At 38.2% G+C, this 21,781-nt stretch overlaps 1 protein-coding gene across 2 annotated transcripts in view; it reads left to right on the plus strand.

The window, feature by feature from the left end:
* The window catches only part of ERMARD (ER membrane associated RNA degradation), a 23,456-nt gene extending 15,944 nt beyond the window's left edge, over positions 1-7,512 (plus strand). For both annotated transcript variants that reach the window (XM_058802859.1, XM_058802858.1), the window contains exons 11-18: positions 260-327; positions 1,094-1,265; positions 2,168-2,251; positions 3,060-3,139; positions 3,626-3,754; positions 5,234-5,443; positions 6,349-6,462; positions 7,020-7,512. In XM_058802859.1, the coding sequence (XP_058658842.1) occupies positions 260-327; positions 1,094-1,265; positions 2,168-2,251; positions 3,060-3,139; positions 3,626-3,754; positions 5,234-5,443; positions 6,349-6,462; positions 7,020-7,179 (1,017 nt within the window). In that variant the 3' untranslated portion in view covers positions 7,180-7,512. The remainder of the gene's footprint in view (positions 1-259; positions 328-1,093; positions 1,266-2,167; positions 2,252-3,059; positions 3,140-3,625; positions 3,755-5,233; positions 5,444-6,348; positions 6,463-7,019) is intronic.
* Positions 7,513-21,781: the final 14,269 nt, after the last annotated feature.

A 21,781-nucleotide genomic window follows, 5' to 3' on the forward strand; every position in this document is an offset into this window, starting at 1 on the left:
ACAGAAACAAACATTCTGCTATTTTTCCTAGATTTAGTTATTCAAAATAAATACAAATAAATCTTGCCAGCATAAATCATCAGTTTTATAAGTTGATTGGATTATTTCAAGTTGTTTGTCAGTAATAATTAAGCATCTTGATTCTAGAGTGGCAGAAGTAATCACATCAGATTAGGAAACTGTTTTAGTTGGTGTTTCTTCTTTGATTATATTGGTCTTCAATAATTCAATAAGTTTCTATTCGAATTTTTTTTCCTAGATGCTAGCAAAGCATTTGGATAATGAAGAAGTCAACCAGCTACCTGTAGTTCTTGAAGAGCCTGCCATGGAAAGTGATTTTGAAAGTGTTCTAGAGTTTTGTCATTATTGTCTTTTGATTGTTTGTTTCACTGAGTAATAATCTTTACGATATGCCTAATACTCAGTTATTTCATATAGCTTATGTCCAGCAGCTTAGAACCTTAGAAGCTTAGAACTGGTAGCTTTTTTTATTGTGGAGGATACAAAGTCATACCTGACAAGCCATATTGCACTGGGTATAACACTAGCTTTTTTTCTGAAATATAAGTGTCTCAGAGATATTTGTCTTCAGACTCCTGAAGTTCAGCTGAATGAAGCAGGAGCAGAACTGATGCCTCACACAGGGATATTTCAAAACTTATTTCTGATTTCTTATGAGACATGCCTTACACTGTCTGGGCAGATAGCGCAAAAATGCAGCTCAAACCTACCAAAGCACATTCTGCATCTTGCTACCCAAATAGATTGTGAACAGAAAAACTAGGGGAGCTGAGTTTAGAGGCCTTTTGAGAGTATGGGGACATCTGAGGTTACTGTCCTGTTGCCAGAGGCAGTGGGGCTGTGAAGGGGCTGGGACACAAAGCTGATGGAAATCTGTTGATAACTGTCACAGTATAGAATGTATGTTACAGGTACAGTTTGCACTGGCTTTCTTTCTGAATATCTGGACACCTCTATAATATAGACATGGTCACATACTTGTCTTTCAGAGATATTCTATACACACAATATGTTCAATTCTGTATGAATGCACATGGAATAGAATTCTGTATTGGTGGTATGTGTTTCCATAGGACTTCCTTTGGGATTTCTTGAACCACCAGGAGGGCCCACGTATAAGAGATCGCTTAAGCCATGGAGAGATCAATCTAGAAACATTTCCCAGAGAAATAGCTAACCAAATAGTTGGATTTGCTATTACTGTTCTCTGCAGATTCTCAGATGAGGCTATGTATTCTCTTAAGGTAGGGACCAGTATTTTCTTCTCAGAATTTTTTTTTGTTATTTTGGATACCAAATATAATTCTAGATAGAGCATTATGACTGAATCTTTCCTGACAACTGCTTTTTGTGCAAATGACATACTCCTCCAAGTAAAAAAATATGAAAGTATGTTTTGCCTAGTTTTGTAGGGAAATAAGTACAGAAGGTTTTCCAAAATGTTACCCTTTCCTGTTATACTATAATTTGTTAGCTAAACCAGTCCTTATTCAAATGGTTGATCTGTAAATTATAATGATTATACTTAATTTTGTCAAATTGTATTGATGAACTAGCCTGTTTATCTGCAGAATTATTTGAAAGGTATGTAGAACATCTGTGGCTCACCCACTGAGGTATGTAGTGTGTAGTTAATGAGATTTTCTTTTCCTGAGACACTGTAAATAATAGTGCCTTGCTAATGGAAGTGTTATTTGTATCTATACTTACACTATGAATTTGTAAACATTTTTTGCCTAGCACTGTGTTTCTCAACATCAGCAATTATTGTTTACTCTCCCCAGTTTCCTGTTTATATTTGAGATTACTTATTTCAATATCATGCAGCAACCTATGAGATAAATCTTCCATTTATTAGTTGCAGCTCTTTTTTAGTTTCTCAAGATGTATTGTGTGCTGCTGCATTAAGAGAATACTTGGTTGCTTTTCTGTCAGCTGCTGTCAGGCTTCATAGTTAAAATACGTGAAATTAAGCTTTAACCACTTATTGTGCTGATTACTTCTTTCAGCCCTTAGATATTTGGAAGTGTTTATTGACATCGGTGCTATAGGTGGCATGCATAAAATGAAGTATAAGTCAAAATCTGAATATGATTAGCACAGCTTAGAGAAACTGATGTGTATTGTCTGTGATCTTGTAAATCAGGAACACATGCTCATAAAACCACTGCTGAACTGTGCAAGTTGCTACCAATCTCGATTTCATCCAATTTCCCGGCTCAAGAAACAGGTAGGTACTTCCATCTGTGACAGCATTTTGGTCCTTAAAATTGTGAATCCTCAAAATTATCTAATTCTTCATGCTTTGATTGTCCTAAAAAAAGTTCAAACCATACATATTTTTTATTATTTCTTTTGGTCTATTTTTCAAAACACAAAAGAAATCACAGTTGCTAAAATGAGATATAATTATGCACACTCCTGTTAATGCAATTAATACCATATTTGTGTTCTAGATCACTAAATAGTCTCAATCACTAAATTCTTACCCGAGTGTTTGCTTTTCTGTAGTTTTCTTAATCTCCATATGTTTTTTTTTATGTCAGGACCACTGCTAGGTCCTGTCTCCAGGATTAGGCTGTTACTAAGTTTTTTTACTGTATGAAGGACTGCTGATTAAGATTCTGTCATGGTAGCAAAATTTACTCTCCAATGTCATAGTAGTTCTCTGCCAATCAGTTTAATGAAGTGCTTGAGGATGTTTCTCTATTGATTTGAGATTACACTAGACATACCTAGTCCTTTTACTTTTCAACAGCATGCAAACAGTGTGTTGCAAAAGTAATGTTAGTTAATTTTTTATATTTAAAAAAACCATAGAATATTAAGTTAGTTTGTTCAGATAATGTAGTAACATGGAAGTGTACATCCAGACTTTTTGCCCTAACCTAAACCTTAAGAAATGAAGTTGGCTTACATGGTTATGACTAGTGAACAAATAACCTACAGTTTATTGCAGGTTTTTTTTCTAAATGGGCCACTAAGAAAAGCATGTCAAAGTCTGTACTTTACAAAACATTTTTCATTTTGTTTTTGAGGTGCTGGAATGTATGAAGAGCATGCATTTATGGCCTGAATTGGCAACAGTGCCTGAGGAACGAGAACAAAGGATTAAAGGGTATGTGTGTGCTATATAAGATCACCAGATGTAAAAAAGCAAATAATTCCTTATCCTGAAAAGGACTTGGTAACCAGTGGGAAATTTTATATAAGACAATAGTTAGAAAACAAATGTAGCATTCTATCATCATTTGAAAAGGAGGAAGTCATTAATAATATCACTGGAAGATATTGTACTTGTTTAGAGCTGAGAGAAGAAAATTTAATGCATCTATCATATAATCAGTATACTGTAGGCTTTTTATGAACGGAGAATTAAGAGGAGTTTTGAGTATTGCTAACAATGAGAAAAGGTCGCTTTAGTTGGAAAAAGAAAATCATGCTTGTAAGGTAGAGGGAAAAGAAATTATATGAGAGCATAAGAGTGGATGCTGAATACACTGCTATCCAAAAAAATCTGCATCTTGATCTATGCCATTTAAGAAATAAGTACTTAACTACTTTATAGTGTCAAATATTATTTTTTTCCTCTCTTGTTTTTAAGGTTGGAAGGAAATGCTGAAGCTAATACTTTAATTTTGATGATATCTGAAATTATATCTCAGTTGCAGCATTATATGCCCCAGAATTGCTGTAGTTCGGATGATCCTATCAACAGTGTCCTAACAGAGAGGTGAGTTTTATGCCCTCCTGGTTCCTGCTGTCAGCTTCTACTTGCAGCCCAATGTAAGAATTCTCAAACCTAAATTATCCTGTCCCTGTTTGCAGAGAAATACTTGAAATGTTGTATGCACTTTTCTAGTGTTGCTGCTGATTTAATCTGAAAATTTTAGGATTGCAGCTGAATGTCATCTTCAAAATAAGGATGAGACGTACGTTTTAGAATTACAGTGGAGATTTTACTTAGAAATTAGACTGAAAAAATAACCTTTTTTTTTTCAGACCATGAAAGCAAAATACTTTAAATATTTGTGTACTTACTAGATTAGGTTGGTTTTTAGCCTGGTTTGTGCTAAAATTGCATCAGAAAATCCTTTTAGTGTGCTTGATGTTACAGCTGTGTGTGGTGTTCAAAATGGGAATACAGTGCTATGTAATTCTATTCTTCATGCTCTTATATCAAGATTCAGAAAGAGAAAATGTCTTGTTATACCTGGTGTCAGACTTGGAGGTGTGTAAGTTCCAATGCCCAATTTGGAATAATAATCAAAATAGTTTGACTTTTAATTGCCACTCTTAGAGCAGCCTTAAGATTCCCATGATCGAATGAATATGTTGAACAAAGCACTTCTAATCAAACCCATTAGGCATGGGTGGCATCCAGCAAAGAGGATTTTGCCTGTTGCTGATTTTACCTGTTACTTATATTACATGTGGGTCTTCCGCTTCCTACCCACCAATCTGCAGATTTATTATTTGGAGGAAAGAAGCCTAATTATTGGTGTGTTAGACCTTTAGAGTTTTCTGCCTTTATCACTTCAAGTCATTAATGTTCTGCTATCTCAGGGATAAAGTGAGCATGAGGGAGATTAAGAAACGCTTCTATAAGAACAGAGTGTTTAAAGTGATGTGTGACACATTAGTGTAGCAGATATGACAGCAGGGAGATATTTGTGAGCTTTAACAAAGCGTGATCTGGTGTGGTGTTGATTAAAAAAATGGCCTCACCACCTGCATTTTACGCAATGTTGAGTCTGCTTCTTGTTCTGCCCAGGAGAAAGACCACACACTAATGGGAGTACTAATTAATAGCATTTGTTTCAGTGAGTTTTATTTTGGTGGAGGTTAATTCATTGTGAGTTGAGCTGTGGTGGGAGGCTTCAACCACAGCCCTGCTGTGATTTGATGTGTTCAGTGTATAATTTCAGCCAGGCGGTTTTGTTTATTGTGGTTGTGTTTCTTTGATCTGAAATGCGAAACATATTCATCATAATCAGATTTGCATTTATATTCAATAAAGTGATAGAAAACACAGTCACTACTCCTACTACCCAGATCCTTGCTTTTTTTCAGTCACGAGGTAAGGGCAGTTTGTTTCCAGGTTTTCTGAATTAAAACATTACGAGTCAAACCGCACTTAATATGAAATGTATCCGATGTTTAATCCAGCTAACAAAAGACTGACGTTAAAAAATCCCTTTCTGTTTTGGAGGCTGCTGGTGGAACTTTGCGATACACGCATTTGCACGCTGTATTCCCCACGACCTGTCCTGGAAGTAGTGGTGGTACTCCGCAAAATAAGCGCGCAGTGCCATCAAGTGTCCCAACAGGTTATTGCCGGCGCTGCGCTGAGACACACGCAGTGGCTCAACAAGACTCTGCGCTCCCGCCAGAGGCACAACTACCGGCGCATGCTGAACAGGTTGGCTGCTGGCTTTGCTTTATTCTGTGGTTAGGTTTATGGGGGAATGGCTGCACGCTGCTGTTGCTGCCTTCCAGTGGGCTCACTTGGAAGTTTAAAGTCAACAGTGTTCACGTGTTCTTGTTAACCATTTCAGAGTCAAGTGTCAACCAGGTCTATGTATTTACCAGATTATTATCAGACTTCTACTAAGTAGCATTATTGAAATAACAAGAAAATCTCAAACTGTAGAGTAATTTGGGGAGCATTGCTAGATTATGTCACTGTAAATTGGAAGCTTTCAAATTAAGTACTACTTGAATGTTAGATTGTATTTTTTTAATTTCTGGCTTTTCCTATTGAGGTATATAAATGCCATTCAAGTTTTATCTGACTGCAATAGGTTTAACAGATTTGAAGATTCTATCTACTTTATTTTACTGCTTTTTATCATTACACCTGAATCAGGCTCTTTATAGATGGAAGAGATTTTATTGTTCCATTAAGTTTTTAGTGATCATAGGAGCTTTCCAGAGTTTCATAAGTATTGTGTTACTGGCAAGATAATGTTCCTAAAAATGTTAACCATGTTATTTAAGAAATATAGCTTCAACTGACACCTGGTGGTACACATTTGTGATTTAGTTGAGCTGTAGTTTATTATCTATGAGCTCACGAGTTTTTCTTTGGAATCTTAGATATTTGCCTTCTCTTCCCCCCTCATTTTCAGTTTATATTCTCTGTTTACTTTTCTGGGATTTGCACTGCTTTTTGCTGAGGGACATTTCATAGTAGTTTTTTCCCCCGATTCTGCAATATCCAGCAATTTAGATTGGGTGCAGAAGTCTTAATATTTTTTTAATATTAATTATTTATTTTTAATTTGGTTTAATTTGTTTATTTAAGTATTTTTATTTTATTTCTAGCATTAAATTTTTGTCTCCCATGTTGCGGCTCATCTTACTATTGATTACTCTGGAATTAGTCAGTGTTCATTCAGTTTGTAAGAAGAATCCTTTTGATTATCAGCAGTATCTAAAGTGAGTATATAAATTTATTTTATGAAAATAGAGATTGCCCCAGAATTCCATTTTGATTTGTACTGTAGAGATTTTTCATCATTGTAGTCATAATTTTACCTTGGACAATGTTCACTCAGGAGCTAAAATAACTTTCTTGAAGTGTAGATAGGGAATATTAATACATAAAATTTGCATTCAGTATGCTGCTGACTTTACCCCCTGTGTGTTAATTAACAGCTGGTTGGATGTCACATACATTGTGAAACATTTGACCAAGAAAGCAAAGGGAAGCTATTTGGGGAAAACTCTGTCACACATTTGGTCACTATTCTTTCTATGGTGCTGTTAATTGCAGTTCTGAAGATTTTCCCATCTTAGTGTGAGAGGGAGAGTTCTCCAAAAGTAGAGCAAACCTTAATGTATTGATCATCCAGTCCTCCTGAAGGAGATTTGGAAACTTGAAGATGTTTGCAGCTTTAAGTCAGGTGTTGCAATATTCTTCTCTTCTCTTTTTTTTTTAATTTTTCTTTTTAAATCCTTAAAGGAGTTTTTTTCTCTAATGTTATTTCTCATAGGTTTTTGAAGTCAGTCTTGCAGTACACTGAGAACTTGGTGACATACACAAGCCCTGACAAAAACAAGTGGGATGAAACCATGGAACTTACAAAGAAGACTTTGATAAAAATAAAGAAAATCAGTGACAGAAAGCTGATGTTAATGCATCTAGTGACGTGAATGAAATGGGATTGAAATTGTCTGGAAATTGTTGTATCTAAACAGTTACGGAGACCTCATATTTGATAAATCTAATTCAAAGACAAAATTCATAAGTCATTTTCAAATTTTGGATTTCTTTTTATCAGGAAGTAGCTGTTGATACTGGAGATGAATGATCAAGGTTCCAGAGAACAGGTTGTTTGTCAAATCTACTGAAAAAGATAAACTGTGAAATAAATCAGGATGATGCAAGTTCTACTGTAAATATATCTTGTGTTTTATGCATTGATTGTTCCTATATTTTTGTAATTTTTTTTGTTTCCTACTGTACTGAAAAATACCTAAGAAAAAAATGTGAATAAAAAGCTCTGGAAATTTTTAAATCCGAAAAGTCATTTTTTACTTTGGAATACATCGGATATTATATCAGAGACTGTGATTGACAGGTTAAGAAATTATGAACTTTCATCCTAAAATAGTGCTCATTGTCATCTGTGGTTGTTATTAGTTGTGAACAGTCTGATCTTGCTCTAAAGTCTGAGGCAGAGCTGGTAACTCAGTAACCAGTTGTTTATAGATGAGGATTTAAGGGAACAGGATGGATACTTCTGCAGAAGGATACTTCTGCAGGGTATGTGTTTGTTTTGTTAAATTTCATCTTCTCATTCCAAAACATATTTAGTTAGTTAATTTCATATAGAATGAATGTGAACACGCACATGCTCACAGACATGTGTACACTGTGGTTTAGAAAGTTATCCGCTTATTGCACACAATATTAATTTGAATATTTTAGTTTTTCAAAATAAATTCTCCCCCTTTTTCATTACCAAAGAGTAGAACTTCGAAGGAATGCATAGGTTGAAGAACAGATTCACAGGAGACCACCAATGTCTCTCCATTTGCTTTTACCTATGGAGAGTAAAATCAGAGGCTAATGTCTGGATAATGTTTGGCTCTACAAAGGATTAAAGATTCAAGTTACATTTTAATAAGCTTCTTTGCAGTGTTTCTTGACTGGAAATCACAGCTAGAGAATTGCTAGTTTGGTTTATTCATTGTGGGGGATGGATATAAACTAAGATCATATTGCTTCCTTTGTGCTACTCTTCAAATATATTGTGTATGTTTGAGATTTAGCTTTGTCAATTCCCAAAAATTCTTTTGTTGCCATGAAAATAAACTATGTGAAGAAGTTTGAACTGGATAAAATAGATTAAATCTAGAAATAGAGAATAAATAGTCTAATGTAGTGCATAAGCCTAAAAGTTCAGCTTTTGTTAAAGCCTGAGTCAGCTGATCCTAATTATATTTTTGGAGGCTTATTTTGTACCCACTGACTTTGCTCGGATATATTAACTTCTGCTAAGTGTGTCTTGGTAGTGACATTTATGATGACATTTGCTTTGATGGTGGTAAGTATTCTAAGACAAAAATCATTTAAGTTTTATATATTCATTGTAGGAACAAGATCGAGAAATTACCACACAGTCATGTTTTGAAAATACATAAATGGCTGGCAAACTTTTTCCTTTTGAAAGTACATTCATGTACTAAAAGCACCTAATAGACTGCACAAGTGTATTTTCAACAACATAAGTTCTCCTTTTGTTGCCATATTTAAACTTTGGTAAAATGATCTTGCATTCAGTTCACTGCATTTGCTTTATCTAAGATGAAGTACATTGACAGTTTCTTCTTTCCTAATTAGTGCCACAGATGTGATTTGCTGCTCCAAGTTTGTGGTAAGAAGCATGAAGGATTTCTGGCAATTCTGTCAAAGATGCTTTTTCAGTTTTTTTTCCTACCTCTGAAGCTCTCTGATGGGAACACTGCTACCATCTATTGTTAAACAAATCTGGAACAGGCTGGGACAATCCAGTTAGTTATTCTGACTCAATGCTGTCATTTACCAGAAGGGCTTATGCATGCAGGGCTTATGGCTTATGACAGCCCTGCATGTCATTTGCATGCAGGGCTTACGGATTTTTCCTGCTGTTAAAAGAGTTGTGGAGTAGAGCTGTAGAATAAGTGTATATTCTACAATGCACATTGAAGAACAAATGGCAAGAGATATGGTAGAGGTCATTTGGTTTGTCCTTTATCAGTTACTTACTTTTCCACTTCAATTACTCATCTTTGCCATCTCTTTAGAATCACTTTTAAGATATAGGAAAGAGTCTAAACTCTGAGCAATCAGCATTTCTGAGAGCAAAAGAAGCTTGATGTATTTAGAATTGTACCAAAAAATGTTTTCTTCCAAGTGTGGTATTTCATCCAAGTATTAGTTGTATCTGATTTAATTGTTGGCCTTGCTCCCCAGGGTCTGTCTTTTCCTTGAAATATTCATACAGTAAGTCTAAATATCTATAAATCTATATACAGATTTGGAAGCTGCAGCACCCCATGAGGAGGTATGTTTAATTATTTTGTTTACGTGGATAATGCTAATAAGGGAGTGATGATGCATAAGTCAGTTCGTCCAAGTTCAATTAGTCAGTTTATCAGAGAGTCACAGAATATGCCAAGTTGGAAGGGGCCCACAATGATAACTGAGTCTGACTCCAGGCCTTGCGCATAACCATCTCCAAGAGCTACACCCTGTGCCTGAGAACACTGTCCAAAAGCTTCTTAAACTCTGTCAGGCTGGTGCTGTGACCACTTCCCTGGGGAGCCCACTCCAGTACCCAAAAACCTTCTGGATGGAGAACATTTCTCTAATATGGACAATATTTTTCTATTTTTTTTTTCCAATCTAAACCTCCCCTGATAGAGCTTCAAGCCATTTCAACATTTGTGATTTTTGGTACCTTCTAGGGAGCATCAGGATCAGCTACACGTTGGCTGCAGTGGGCATTGCACAAGTACCATGAAATATCTTTTATGGCTACACATCTGTGTGTGAAAACAAAGCTTGTTCTTTGCGTTCTTTGAGCCATTCTCTAGTTTGTGCTCTCCTCAATGGCAATAGGAAGGGTTAGAAACAGAACCATGTGTTCTTATTCAAACATAACACCAGCAACCAAAAGTAATTAAAACCTTATTAGGGTTGTCATCACTACTGCATTATACAGAAAGGTTTACGTAAGAGATAGAGCAACAAATTTGATTTACTTCATCTTTTAATAAATCCCATCTAGCGGTTTTCAAGCAGCTTGATGGCCTTTGAAGTGAACACATGGTGGCAGTGTTTGGCAATTCAAAATAACATTCCATGCTGACATCCACTTTCTTATCTCTTTTCTTTGGATGTGTATAAAAAATCAAGTTTTCTTCTGATTTTATCAGTTTTGTTTATATGTGTCTCTGATTGTGTCTTCTGTAGAAACTTGTTTTCCCATTTGTTTCTGATCACTTTCGGAGAAATGAAACGCATCCAAAAAAATGTTTTTTGCAAACATTTTAGTAGTTAAGTAGAGGTTCATCACATTTTCCACACTACTTTCTGAGGACTTTTGGAATTTGTCAGAAGTCCATCAGCTTCCGCTCTCCTTACATAGTTTAAAAGAATGAGATATTTGAATTTAATAAATAATTTAATACAACATTGTTTTTTACAAAACATAAGTATTGATATTCCTAAAAGAAAAAAAAAATCAGATTGTCACTTATTAATTGCTCTGAGAACACCAAAAAAAGGTTTTTATTCAAAAGCAATATATGTATTTTGAGCAAAAATTAGAATTGTCAAGAAATACATTTATTGAGAAAATTTCACTAAGGTCTCAGCCTTATTGCTGTGGTAATGATTTTTCAGTCTGTTGAAACTGAAATGTGCTACTCATATGCTGCCCTGTGAAGAAGAGCTAGTTGAGCATTGCTTGTTGGGTGGGCTTTGAAAACCTTGTCCACGGTAGCAATTTCAAACCATGCAGAAAGGTTGCAGTTAGAAAATATTTTCATTCACATGATGTGATTTTTGTACACCATGAATTCTTGTGTAGAAATGTTGGAACATCCCCAGCAGAGCTCTTTTTTGCCTACATTACATGAGTGCATGTTGTCCATGTGTGGTGTATCACCTTTTTTTCATAAATTGGTCTGCAGATGCAGAGCAGATTCCTGGCTGCTGTGAACTATTCCTGTTCCATCTTCTTTGGGGCAGATCCTTTACTTTGGTAAGGATCCTCCTGACGGTGTTCCAGTTTCCCTTGAAGGGGATTGGTTTCTAGTTATACATCTTTTTCAGGCTTGTGTATTTTCAGGGGACTGGAAAAAAGAGCCACATAGTTCAGATAAATTTGCTGCATAGCAAAACCTCATTAATTTAGTGGCTTGCATTGCAGGGAAGTGAGGATCATGTGTGGGACCTCACAGCTACAAAGCAAATAATAGATTCTTTAATATCGTTGTGTTTCTGGAAAAACTTCCCCTTGATTAGAAATGAGTTTTCTTTTTGAGGCTTTTTCAGGGCAGCACTATAAGTTAGAACACCTGATATTTGCTTTTTAAAAATTTTTAAAGATCAATGGAGATCTCTTATTTAAGAAGTCTTTTAAGCCATATAGATTTTCAGATAGAAATTGAAAGGAAAATGCCTGTTGTTTGTCTTCCCTGGGCCTCAGGCAATAGGATGTAAATATGGGTAGTGAATACTGTGTGAGATCAAACTGGCGTTTTTTCTGAAGGTGAGAATCCAAGACAATATATACAATTAAAGCCAGCAGCCTTGCCTACCAAAAGGAGTCCATGCCTTCTGGCATTCTCCACTGAATACCTCCTCTGTTCCTCTCCCATGTATATGCATCTCACAGTTTCTCAAAAAAAAAAAAAAAAAGCATAGTAGAACCAGCCAGCGCCAGTTTGTTTTCCATGTTTTCTTTTCTCTGTAAGGGATTAGTTGTAGTAACAGATTTCATGTGCCAGAAAGTGGGTGAACATTAACTATTTTGTCATGCACTGATCCTTCCCACAGCCCTGCAAAATTTGAAATGCAGGAATGGTTATTCATTAACATTTCTTTGTGTCTACAGGAAGTACATTTACTATGTAAACATGTTTTATATAGAACATACAGCTGTTTTGAACGAGCACTCAATGAAACATAAGAGTACAGTGCCTACACTGCCACTTCAGAAACTCTGAGATACCACAGCATTGTGTTTTGGAAGAGTGAACACACAAAGACTTTGTGGAAGTTTCTTTAAAAAATCAAAAATCTTTGATTTGCTTGATCGTTTTTGTGTCTAAAATGTATCTGCACACTGAACTACTAATGTGCAAGTTTTAGAAGGGCGGAGGGAGGAATGTGTTTCTTTGTGCTCATTTTAGTAGAGATCCCATTAAGGAAAGAATAGTCAAGCACCATCAGATAGTCTATTTTTCATAGACCGTGGAGAATATTGCCACCAGAAAAAAACCAAACTTATGGCATGCAGAAAATGTGCCTAGAATATCTAGAAGAATCACAGGCTGTTTGTTCTGAGAATTTGAGTTGTAAATCTGTGAGGAACTTCACTAGTAAAGATATGGCCTTGGGTAATAGGTGAAATTGTCCCAGATGCACCTCTCTGCAAGCAACTCCACTGGCTGAACTTCACTTTAAGAGCATTTTATGGAATTGGGGTGTTTTCTGAAATGGTGAGGAATGGTTCTGTTTCCCAAGCAGTCAGTGTTTTGGCTGTGCTGCCGCCTCTAGGTGGCTGAAGCTGTTTGGCCCCTTCAGAGCTGCAGGATGGTGCATGGACCCAGGTACTTCTCAAGCTGTACATTGTATCCACACATTTTATTTTAACAATTCCAGGGACGGTGAATCCTTCACTTCCTTGGACAGCCTGTTACAATGCCTGACCACCGTTTTGGTGAACAAATCTTTCCTGATATCCAGCCTAAACATTCCCTGGAGCATCTTCAGGCCAATTTCTTCTTGTCTAATTGCTTGTTACTTGGGAGAGAAGATCAAGTCCCATCTGCTTACAATCTCCTTGCAGGTAGTTGCAGAGAGCAATAAGGTTCCTTCTAATCCTTGCTCAGAAAAGCCCAAGATGGAAGAATGGAGTCCCGGTTGTCTAGTCAGTCCTGCATGCACCTTTTATTAAATGTTAAGGAAGGGGAGGGTTTCTAGTCATATCAATGGGAAAATACTGCCCTTAAACTGGCAGGATAGTACAGTGAAAGGAGATGACAATTGGATGAGCTCATAAATTTTGAACTAATGGCATCTGTGCAAAAGCAGAAGGTTAATTCTTAGCAGTTGATAAAAAAGAAGTGTAAAAAAAAAAAATAAAGGCAAAAAGGTGCAGTTGACCCTCCAGGATATAATGCACTTGTGTCAACATGGACTCTGCCCAAACATTGTTCAGCCAGGGAAGCAGCTGGATGCCCTGCCCTCTGGTTTATATAGCGCCAAAGGGAAGGGGTAGGGAGAGATGATGTGAGGGAAGAGGGAGGAGAAAAAGAGGCAGGAGGGAAGATAAAGCAAACCCAGCTCACATCTTCAGCACCATGCTCTGAACTGAAAATGTTCTCCAGCTGACCCTCCCAGCACTCATTTCTTGATATTTAGGAACCTGCATCAGCAGAGAGTCTGCCTCAAGTCACAGATGCTGTCATAAGCTGCTTCCTTTACAAATATTTTTCTCTGGGAGGGTAGGCAGTGATGGAGAAAGGAGCAGGGGAGAGAGTAATGACTATTCCTGTCTGGCCTCTAATATTCAAAGTCTAATTTATAGTATTCCATGTAGCATGATGGTGTCATTTTAATGGTGTATTAACGCTGAAGTCGGGAATATTTATTTGGTAGAAAATGCATCCAATACTAAATATACCTTTGGGGACATGGCTGTGGGATGATTACAGAACTGATGCCCATCAAATTGATAGCATTTCTCTGTCCTCCTGAGTCTTCTGCTGTAAAAGTGGGGCAGGGTGTTTTCTGGTTAAGAATAATGGTCTCAGTGCTACCCTTGGGGGCAGATGTGTCCCAGCACCTGCGCTCTGGATCCAGGATACAGAGCTTCTACACAATTATCTTCCAGTTTGCTGTTAATTTCTATTCAAATTAATCAATAGTTACTTGACATGAGGAATCACATTGTGAGCTTTAAAGCTTTATCACACACCATTGTTGTTTATTTATTTATAGTCTATTATTCATCCCAGAAATAGTGAACAATTTAACCTGATTTGTAACATTTCTTTTTTTTTTTTTTTTTTTTTTGCTTTAGTCTCCCATGTGATTTGCATACATATAATGAAGCAGGGTGGGGGGAGAAGGGAGGTTACTGTGGGGCTAGAATTTTTTTTTGTTCATTATCTATACCAGCTAACATGAGATAGTGCCCAACAGAGTTTCTTAGCATCCCTTACTTTTAAACAGGTGAACATACTGAAGCAAGACAGACATTGATCTCAGGAAAGACCAACCACATATGCAAATACTTGTACTTGATTCATGGAGTTTAATTTAACATGAACTGTGTCAAACCTGTGTTGTGGATATTTCGAGAGTTTGTTTTCATTAACATTCAAGCAAGGTGCTGTCCTGTCTGTGGGAAAGACAGGATGTGTGGTGGAGGGAGCCCAGCATCTGCAGCCTGGTGATCTATAGCTGTGGCTTCTGCAGGCTCAGAGCAAAAAGGGTGTGAGCGTGAGTGCCCCGGCCATGTACGTCGGTGGGTGGGTGACATTGGGGATTCTCTTGCCAGCAGCTTTGCTGGATGGCAGGGATTGCAGCTGTTAACAATCAAAAGGAAGCTTTTGTTTCCTTTTGACTTTTACAAACTGGCCTAATATAAGTTCTATTTATTCAGGTGTTTTTATACAAATTTTCCAAAGATATTGAGTTTGACCTTTGTGTATGTAGTTTCCCCTCCAATTAGTGAAAACCATTTAGAAATGTCAAGGATGGGACTAGAAGGGACCTCTTAGGTGCAGTGTGCTGCTGGTTCAGTCAACCAGATTGCACATGATCTTTTTCAGCTCTGTCAAATACCAGAAATAACCTGTCTCTCCTACTCATCTGTTTGCTGTACTGCTGTACCAGAACCTTGTCCATGTTGCTTAGAAACCCTCTTCTAGTATCCAAGTTTCTTTTCACAGCCCATTCATATCAATTTGTTCTTGTGCCAATATTGTTCCATAGTTGGGTGGCTTTGCTCTCTGTCTAATGTTTGCATATCACTTCAATGTATTTATAATAAGGAACCATATCCTTTCTCAGACTCCTTTTTTTTTATGTTAAACAAGCACAGCTTTTTTAGTGTCCACTCATAAAATAGGTTTGTTATTTCATGAATAGGCCCTGTAACATTTCCCTGCACCTGCTCTTGTTTTAGTTCCTCATCTCTAGGACAAGACTTGCCTAGGATTGAGGTCAGATTAACTGAAATAATTCCCACTTTGGTGGCACACACTCTCAATTCTAACATGACTTTTTCAGATCCCAATCCCCATTTCTAGTATTTATGTGATCTTTGCTTAACTCAGTATAATTTTCGAGGTGATCATTCATCCACCTGGGTTTTATGCCACCCTCATAGAGTTGTCCCTTTGGCCAGAGGTTTGACATTTCATGTCTATCTTATCTTGAAAGACATTACAGGTTTCATGTGAAATCCCAGTTAATGAGATTTTTAACCCAGTTCACTAGACTACGACAATGCAATGAAACTCTCAAGTTCCATCAGATTCCCAAATTTAATTCCTATTGCTTTATTCCATAAGCAGAAGCACAAAATGAAGAATTTGTGTTGTTTCTGTAAATGCCTGTAGATTGTTTTTGATCTCAGCCTGGCACCCTTGTTGTGGGTGATGTGAATGGGTGATGGAGCCTCTGTGCTGCTGCCAAGGGCCAGTTTCCTAGGATGGGCAGGTGTTCCCACCTGAGACAGGACGTGCTGATGCGGAGACAAGAGCTCACTCCAGGAGAGATGGACACCCACCCCAGGCTCCATCCCACTGCTGCAGCGGCGTGTTTGAACAAGAAGAAAGAACGCAGTTGGCAATGGAATGAGTAAAGTTTTACAAGGAGAGCAGGTGTGCCTGTTTGAAAGATAAACTCTTCCCCCATGTGACGATAAGATAAATGATCTGAACTTGTGATTTAGTTAATGTTTCTGTCTTTAGCCTGCTGTGTACACAGCACCCTGCTGGATAAGCTGCCCAGAACTGCATGCCTCTGTATGCACAGAGCTATAATAGCCAGCAATATCATTCTCTCACCCTGTGTCCTTAACTAAACAGCCTTTAATCATTATACATAGTTATTATATGTTCCTTATTATACAATGCAGCAGCTACCTTGCATTAAAAAAAGCCAGTGCCTACATTAAATATCATCATTGGCTGTGTCCTGAGGATCTTGTTTCACTGCTATTTCAGGCTGTCACGGTTCTCCGGAGCAGTATTTAAACTATGTCTGAATTTAGGCAAATGCTTTTTGTTCATGTGCCTTGAGAATTAGAGTTAATCCATCTTTCTCACCAAGGGAAAATTCCTCCAGAGGCATCTTGCTCTTGTTTCACTGCTTATTGATTATCACTCCCAGTTTGCACGTTACTGGCTGTGGTGTTCCAGCTGCATTTGAATGAGCAAAAGAAAAGCCAGCTGGTGTTCTGTTGTTCTGATTTTTATATCAGCATTTTGGTTTCAAAGACATTTATCTAATCTTATTAACTGGCTTTAGCAAGAGGATTTCCTCACAGACTTAACTGGGAGAAAACAAATAGACAGCAAGGAGGGGGTGGTGGAGGATGTCTTCTGTTATTCTGCACAGAAGCACATTCTTACCTACTGCGAAAAAAAATAAATCAGGTTTGCCATTGACTCAAATGACATGTTCTGACCAAGGCAAAGCTCTTCATTTTCCCCTGTGTGAATGGCCTGTAAGAAGACAAGGCGGTGGGCATTTTCTTTCCATGCAAGTGCAGAGAGCAGGCCAGAAGGCACAACCTGCTCCAGGAAAAAAGGCAGGCAATGAGCCCATGCTCCCACTCAGAGGAATGAGGCCTGGGGACGGGGGACTGTGGCCATGTCCCCAACATCTCTCTGTTATCCCTTTGGGGTGAAAGATCACTTGTTTTGTATGGAGCTTTCTTGCATGCAAAGCATGACTAAAAACCATGTTTGCAGAGTGCAAAAATGGAATAGATTTGGGAAAATCAGTTCTAATGGTGCCTATGCATTTGGAATCTCTAAGTTTGTGGGTAACAAGAATGCAGCCTAAGGTCCAAATTACCAGTGAGACACATGGACAAGCAATGATATTTATAAAGTCAGAGTCATATTCAACATAAGGTTAAATACAGTGAATGTACAAGTGTTACAAGAGTGTGTAGCAACAGGACAAGAGGGAATGGCTACCAACTGAAACAGAGTAGATTTAGAAGACAAAAAAATAAATATGTGAATATTTATGAATATGTGAGGGAGAGAGAACTTCACTTTCTCATGAATAAAATGCAAACAATTGTACCTGTCCTTATGTTTTATACTCAGCATAGTCAAGGCTCATGGGCTTAGGCATGGGCTTGCTTGCTTTCCTTCCTTTCTTCTTTTCCTTATCACTGCCTCTTTTGCTGTGTACAAATCCCATGTTTACATTAAAAACTTCTGTTGATTACTAAGGAATCTTTTTAAATTTACATGTGTTAGCTTTTAACTTAAAAACTCTGTTTGGGTTAGCACTGGTGGAGAATAAAGGATGGTCCTGGGCTGAATCAAGAGAGTCATAGATGGCTTTTCTCCTGGGAACAAAAGGGAGTTTCCAGGGAGTTATTGCCCTAAAGTCCCATGCAGAGCAAGATTGGCAAGAGCTACTAGCTTTCTCTAGCTCTCTCTACATGCTGAGAATTATCCACAAAAGAGACTGTATTATCCTGTCTAGAGGGAGAGCTGCGCAATGATGCATTCACATCCCATGCCCATCACAGGTCTTGCCATCCATGAGCAGGAACAAAAGCCTGTCCAATCAATTCAGAAGTATTTGAGAGCACCTGAAGATCAAGCCCATTCACTCATCCTCACTGCTTAGAGTGTCTGCCCAGCTCACCTTTAGGCATGGCTGGGCAAATCTTATTGCAGCTTCCAGTCTGCTCCAGCCACCTGCAGCTTCCAGCCACCAAGGCTGTGAGGCAGTGGATTGCACAGGCATGAGCTGGGAGTTCTGAATTAGACACTGTAGCCTCCCTGGGAGCTGAAGGATGGCATGCTGGAGGGCACCTACCTCCTTCCAGTCTGAAAAGCCATCCTGCCCTGACTGTCACAGTAAGCTTGCCCTGCCTCTTGCTCAAGGGTTTTGTAGAATAGCGTATAGCAAGGAGTTCTGTCTGAGAGCACATCAGATAAAATGTCCTCAATCAAGGAGCATAATAGAGAGCATCAGTGCATCTACCATGACGAAAATCTACATGCTTTTTCCCAGTGAACATATCTCCAATAGCACCTACATTTCTGTAGGCTCAGCACCTGTCCTCATGGGGAGGCAAAATAAGTGAGTGTGTGCGAGGGAGTGAATTTAAAACAATGCTCTGAATCATCTCCTTAAACAGAGACTTTGTCACAAAAGAACATCTATTGGTTGCTCCACTTAACTCACCTCCAGAGCCAGCTAAATGTAGGTAGAATTCTGTAGAAAATAACTAAGTCCATGCTGGAAGTTAATAGAGTAGCCACTCTGGATTATGTCCCTGTTGCAGCCGTGTTCTGAGATGAGAACAGCTTCTTGGTACTCCAAGTCTTGCATTGTGCATCCCAAGTGGAGGGTTTTATTTATTATGTGAACAGATTTGTTTCCTTCTCTACTATAATTTAAAACACATTTAATCAAACAGAGACCCTTTGAAAATCTGGATGTTCAGTGTAGTGATGACTTTTAATTTTAAGATTTGAGTCATTGTCCCCATGGTCTGAACCCAGACTATCAGAGAGAGTCTAGCTGAATAAAGCAGCCAGTGATTTTCTTTTCCCAACAACGTTGAGTTCCCCATGCTAACAACAGAGCTTGATTGCTCAGTAAGTGAAGCTTTGTTGGGGCATCCTCCAAGGATATGATAAAAGTCCATGTCAAATTTTTAGTTCACCACCAAGTAAGAAGCAGTGTTTCCCACCTGTGAGAAATATTTTTGTGTTTGTTCAGTTTCAGTCAAAAGTGAGCCAAAATTGTCTTTAACCAGAATTTTCATCATGGGATCTCTCACAGCCCAGTGTGGGGTCTCAGGAAAGGGTCTTGGCTTTGTTCTGTGAGCTGTGGACTCCCGCTGCTGCACATCCAGCCCCTTCCAAAACTGTGTCCTCTGGGGTTCTCTGGAGCTGCAGACCCAGTAGAAGCATACAAAGGCACAGACAGGCTTTGTGCCAGACTCTAACATAGTGTTACAAACTGCTTAGAAGAACATGAAAGAAAGATCTGAAGAAATACACACTTACACACACAGATATGTCTTAATTTTATTTCTTATCCTTCAGAAGAGTTGGGAAGGGGTAAAACTCTCTAAGTTTTTCAACTTCTTTTCCATTTGGTAGCCTTCGTTCAGGATCATGGCTAGGTAGATTTGTTCTTTCTGTCCCCAGAGGGTCCCCTGATTAAACTGAAAATCCTGCAAGAATGTGTCCCTCCTATTTCCTCTTTTTCACCTGGAGCTTATTATTTAGTCTCTCTTAAAGCAGTTTTGCATCCTCCTTCTTATTGACAGTAGCACTGCTGTAAATTTGCCTCCTTATAGATGTTGAACTCTTTCCTTGCCCAAGCAATCTCTAAATAGTCACACTTTTGGATCAGTGCATATTTAGTAAGTGACTGACAATAGCAGAGAAATGCTTCGGTTTCCACAAGAAAAGAGGGATTTCATTCCATCACAACATTTTATGGCTTGAGAGGACCATATGAACTGCCTAATTCCTACCATAATTCTTGAATTGCACATAGATAAATGGAAGTGCTATCTTGTGCCACCTGCAATGCTAAAACTTTTTTTTCTCCCACTGATAAAAATATAAATATATGTTATATATAAAAAAGTCACACCCACTTAGTGGAGATTGAAGCGCACAAGAAAGATTTCCCACTTCAAATTACACTTTGAGAAATATCAGTTAATTTTTAATACATTAAAAAAACTTAAATTCAAAGAGCTTTTATCTTGTAGTGTCCTAGTTTCTTAATTAATTGCCATATGGTACCAGGTGAAATGCTTTGTGGAAGAAATCTAAGTCTCCTGTGTCATTATTTTGCCCTTATTAATCAAATGTACGGCCCAACAGCTGTTGAGCATTCTGTGTGCAATACTTCTTCTATATTTCATCATGGCAATGTACCCACCTCCAGGCTTGGAACAACTACAGGAGTCAGAGCTTAGAAGGCATTTTCTAGGATTGCACATTAGGTGTATTTCTGTTCTCACTTTTTGTGTGCATTTAATCAATTTTGTGCAAGCATCCAAGCAAGGTGAGTGTAATATATTTGCAAGGAATTCATCCAAACTTTTCCAGTCACTTAAGAAACAGTTACAAGATGACTTTGCTACCAAAGTTTACAGGGATCCGTCTGTGTAGTAGTTTGGAAGAAGCACATGGTCATGACTCTTCCCTTTTTTCTTTTTTTTTGCCATGAAATATTGTACAGAATGATGACTCGGTGTAGATGAATGCTTATGCTCCACAGCTGGGATGTGACTGATTTAATGAAGTGTTTTAATTAGTTCAGGTTCTGTGGACTTGACTGTATATCTAGACCACATATTTCATCTCATCTAGCAAATAAGTAATGCCAGAATTCAGGTCCAGTTTCACTTATGAATAAATCTACCTTTGGTTCCAAAGTGTTGACTCTCTTCTGAAGTTGGCTATTCCTGTGAGTTTCTCTCAAGGCTGTGGATATTTATAGTGCCTTTCCTTCTCTCAAGGCTGTGGATATTTATAGTGCCTTTCCTTTTCTGGAATACTTGTGTGTTAAAGAGACTCAAAGCCACCCTAGTTTCCCCTGTGTGTATTCACTCCCTTTTTCTTCCCCTTGTTCTCTATTCCCAACCTTCCTATCAAGCAGGTACCCTGGGGGCATGGGCCATGGTTTCCACTGGAGGGAGTTGGAGGATGAGCTGGCTCCCACCCTGCAGCGCCATTGTCCTTCCCCTGGGGCTGGATCAGTGGAGCAAGCCCTTCACCCTACCACCCATGCTTCCTTTGGTTATTGAACTTGTAGGGAAGACAACACCTGAAAAACAACCGGCCAAACATAGATTGTTGGATCAAATATTAATGAATAAGAACTTGCCAGAATTTTCTTGGCTGTATCTATCAATGCTTCTCTTCTCTGTATATCTCTAGAGATTTTCTTCATCTTCTAACCTCCTTTTTGATGCCAAGTTAATCATTGTCCTATCTCCTTTAGTTACTCCTTTTAAATGCCATGTCTTGAGTTGGAAATGCAAGATGTGGCTGGGGGTGTGTGTTCTACTGCCATCTGTTAGAGGTGGGGCAGTTATCTTCTGTTAATTGAGCCACCTGTTAAAACCAGGTGGGGCAGTTTTCTTTATCTCTTCCACAACCAATCCTCCCTCCAGAAAATATTTTCTGTTAGTGGGCCATTCAGTACCACTGCATGACTGATAAAATTACATCATCCCCTTGTGAGATGCTCTGTCCAGGGGGAGGAGCCAAGCATTCCTACCTGGATATAATCTGA

Source organism: Ammospiza caudacuta, chromosome 3 (genome assembly GCF_027887145.1).
Source record: "Ammospiza caudacuta isolate bAmmCau1 chromosome 3, bAmmCau1.pri, whole genome shotgun sequence".
NCBI lineage: Eukaryota > Metazoa > Chordata > Aves > Passeriformes > Passerellidae > Ammospiza > Ammospiza caudacuta.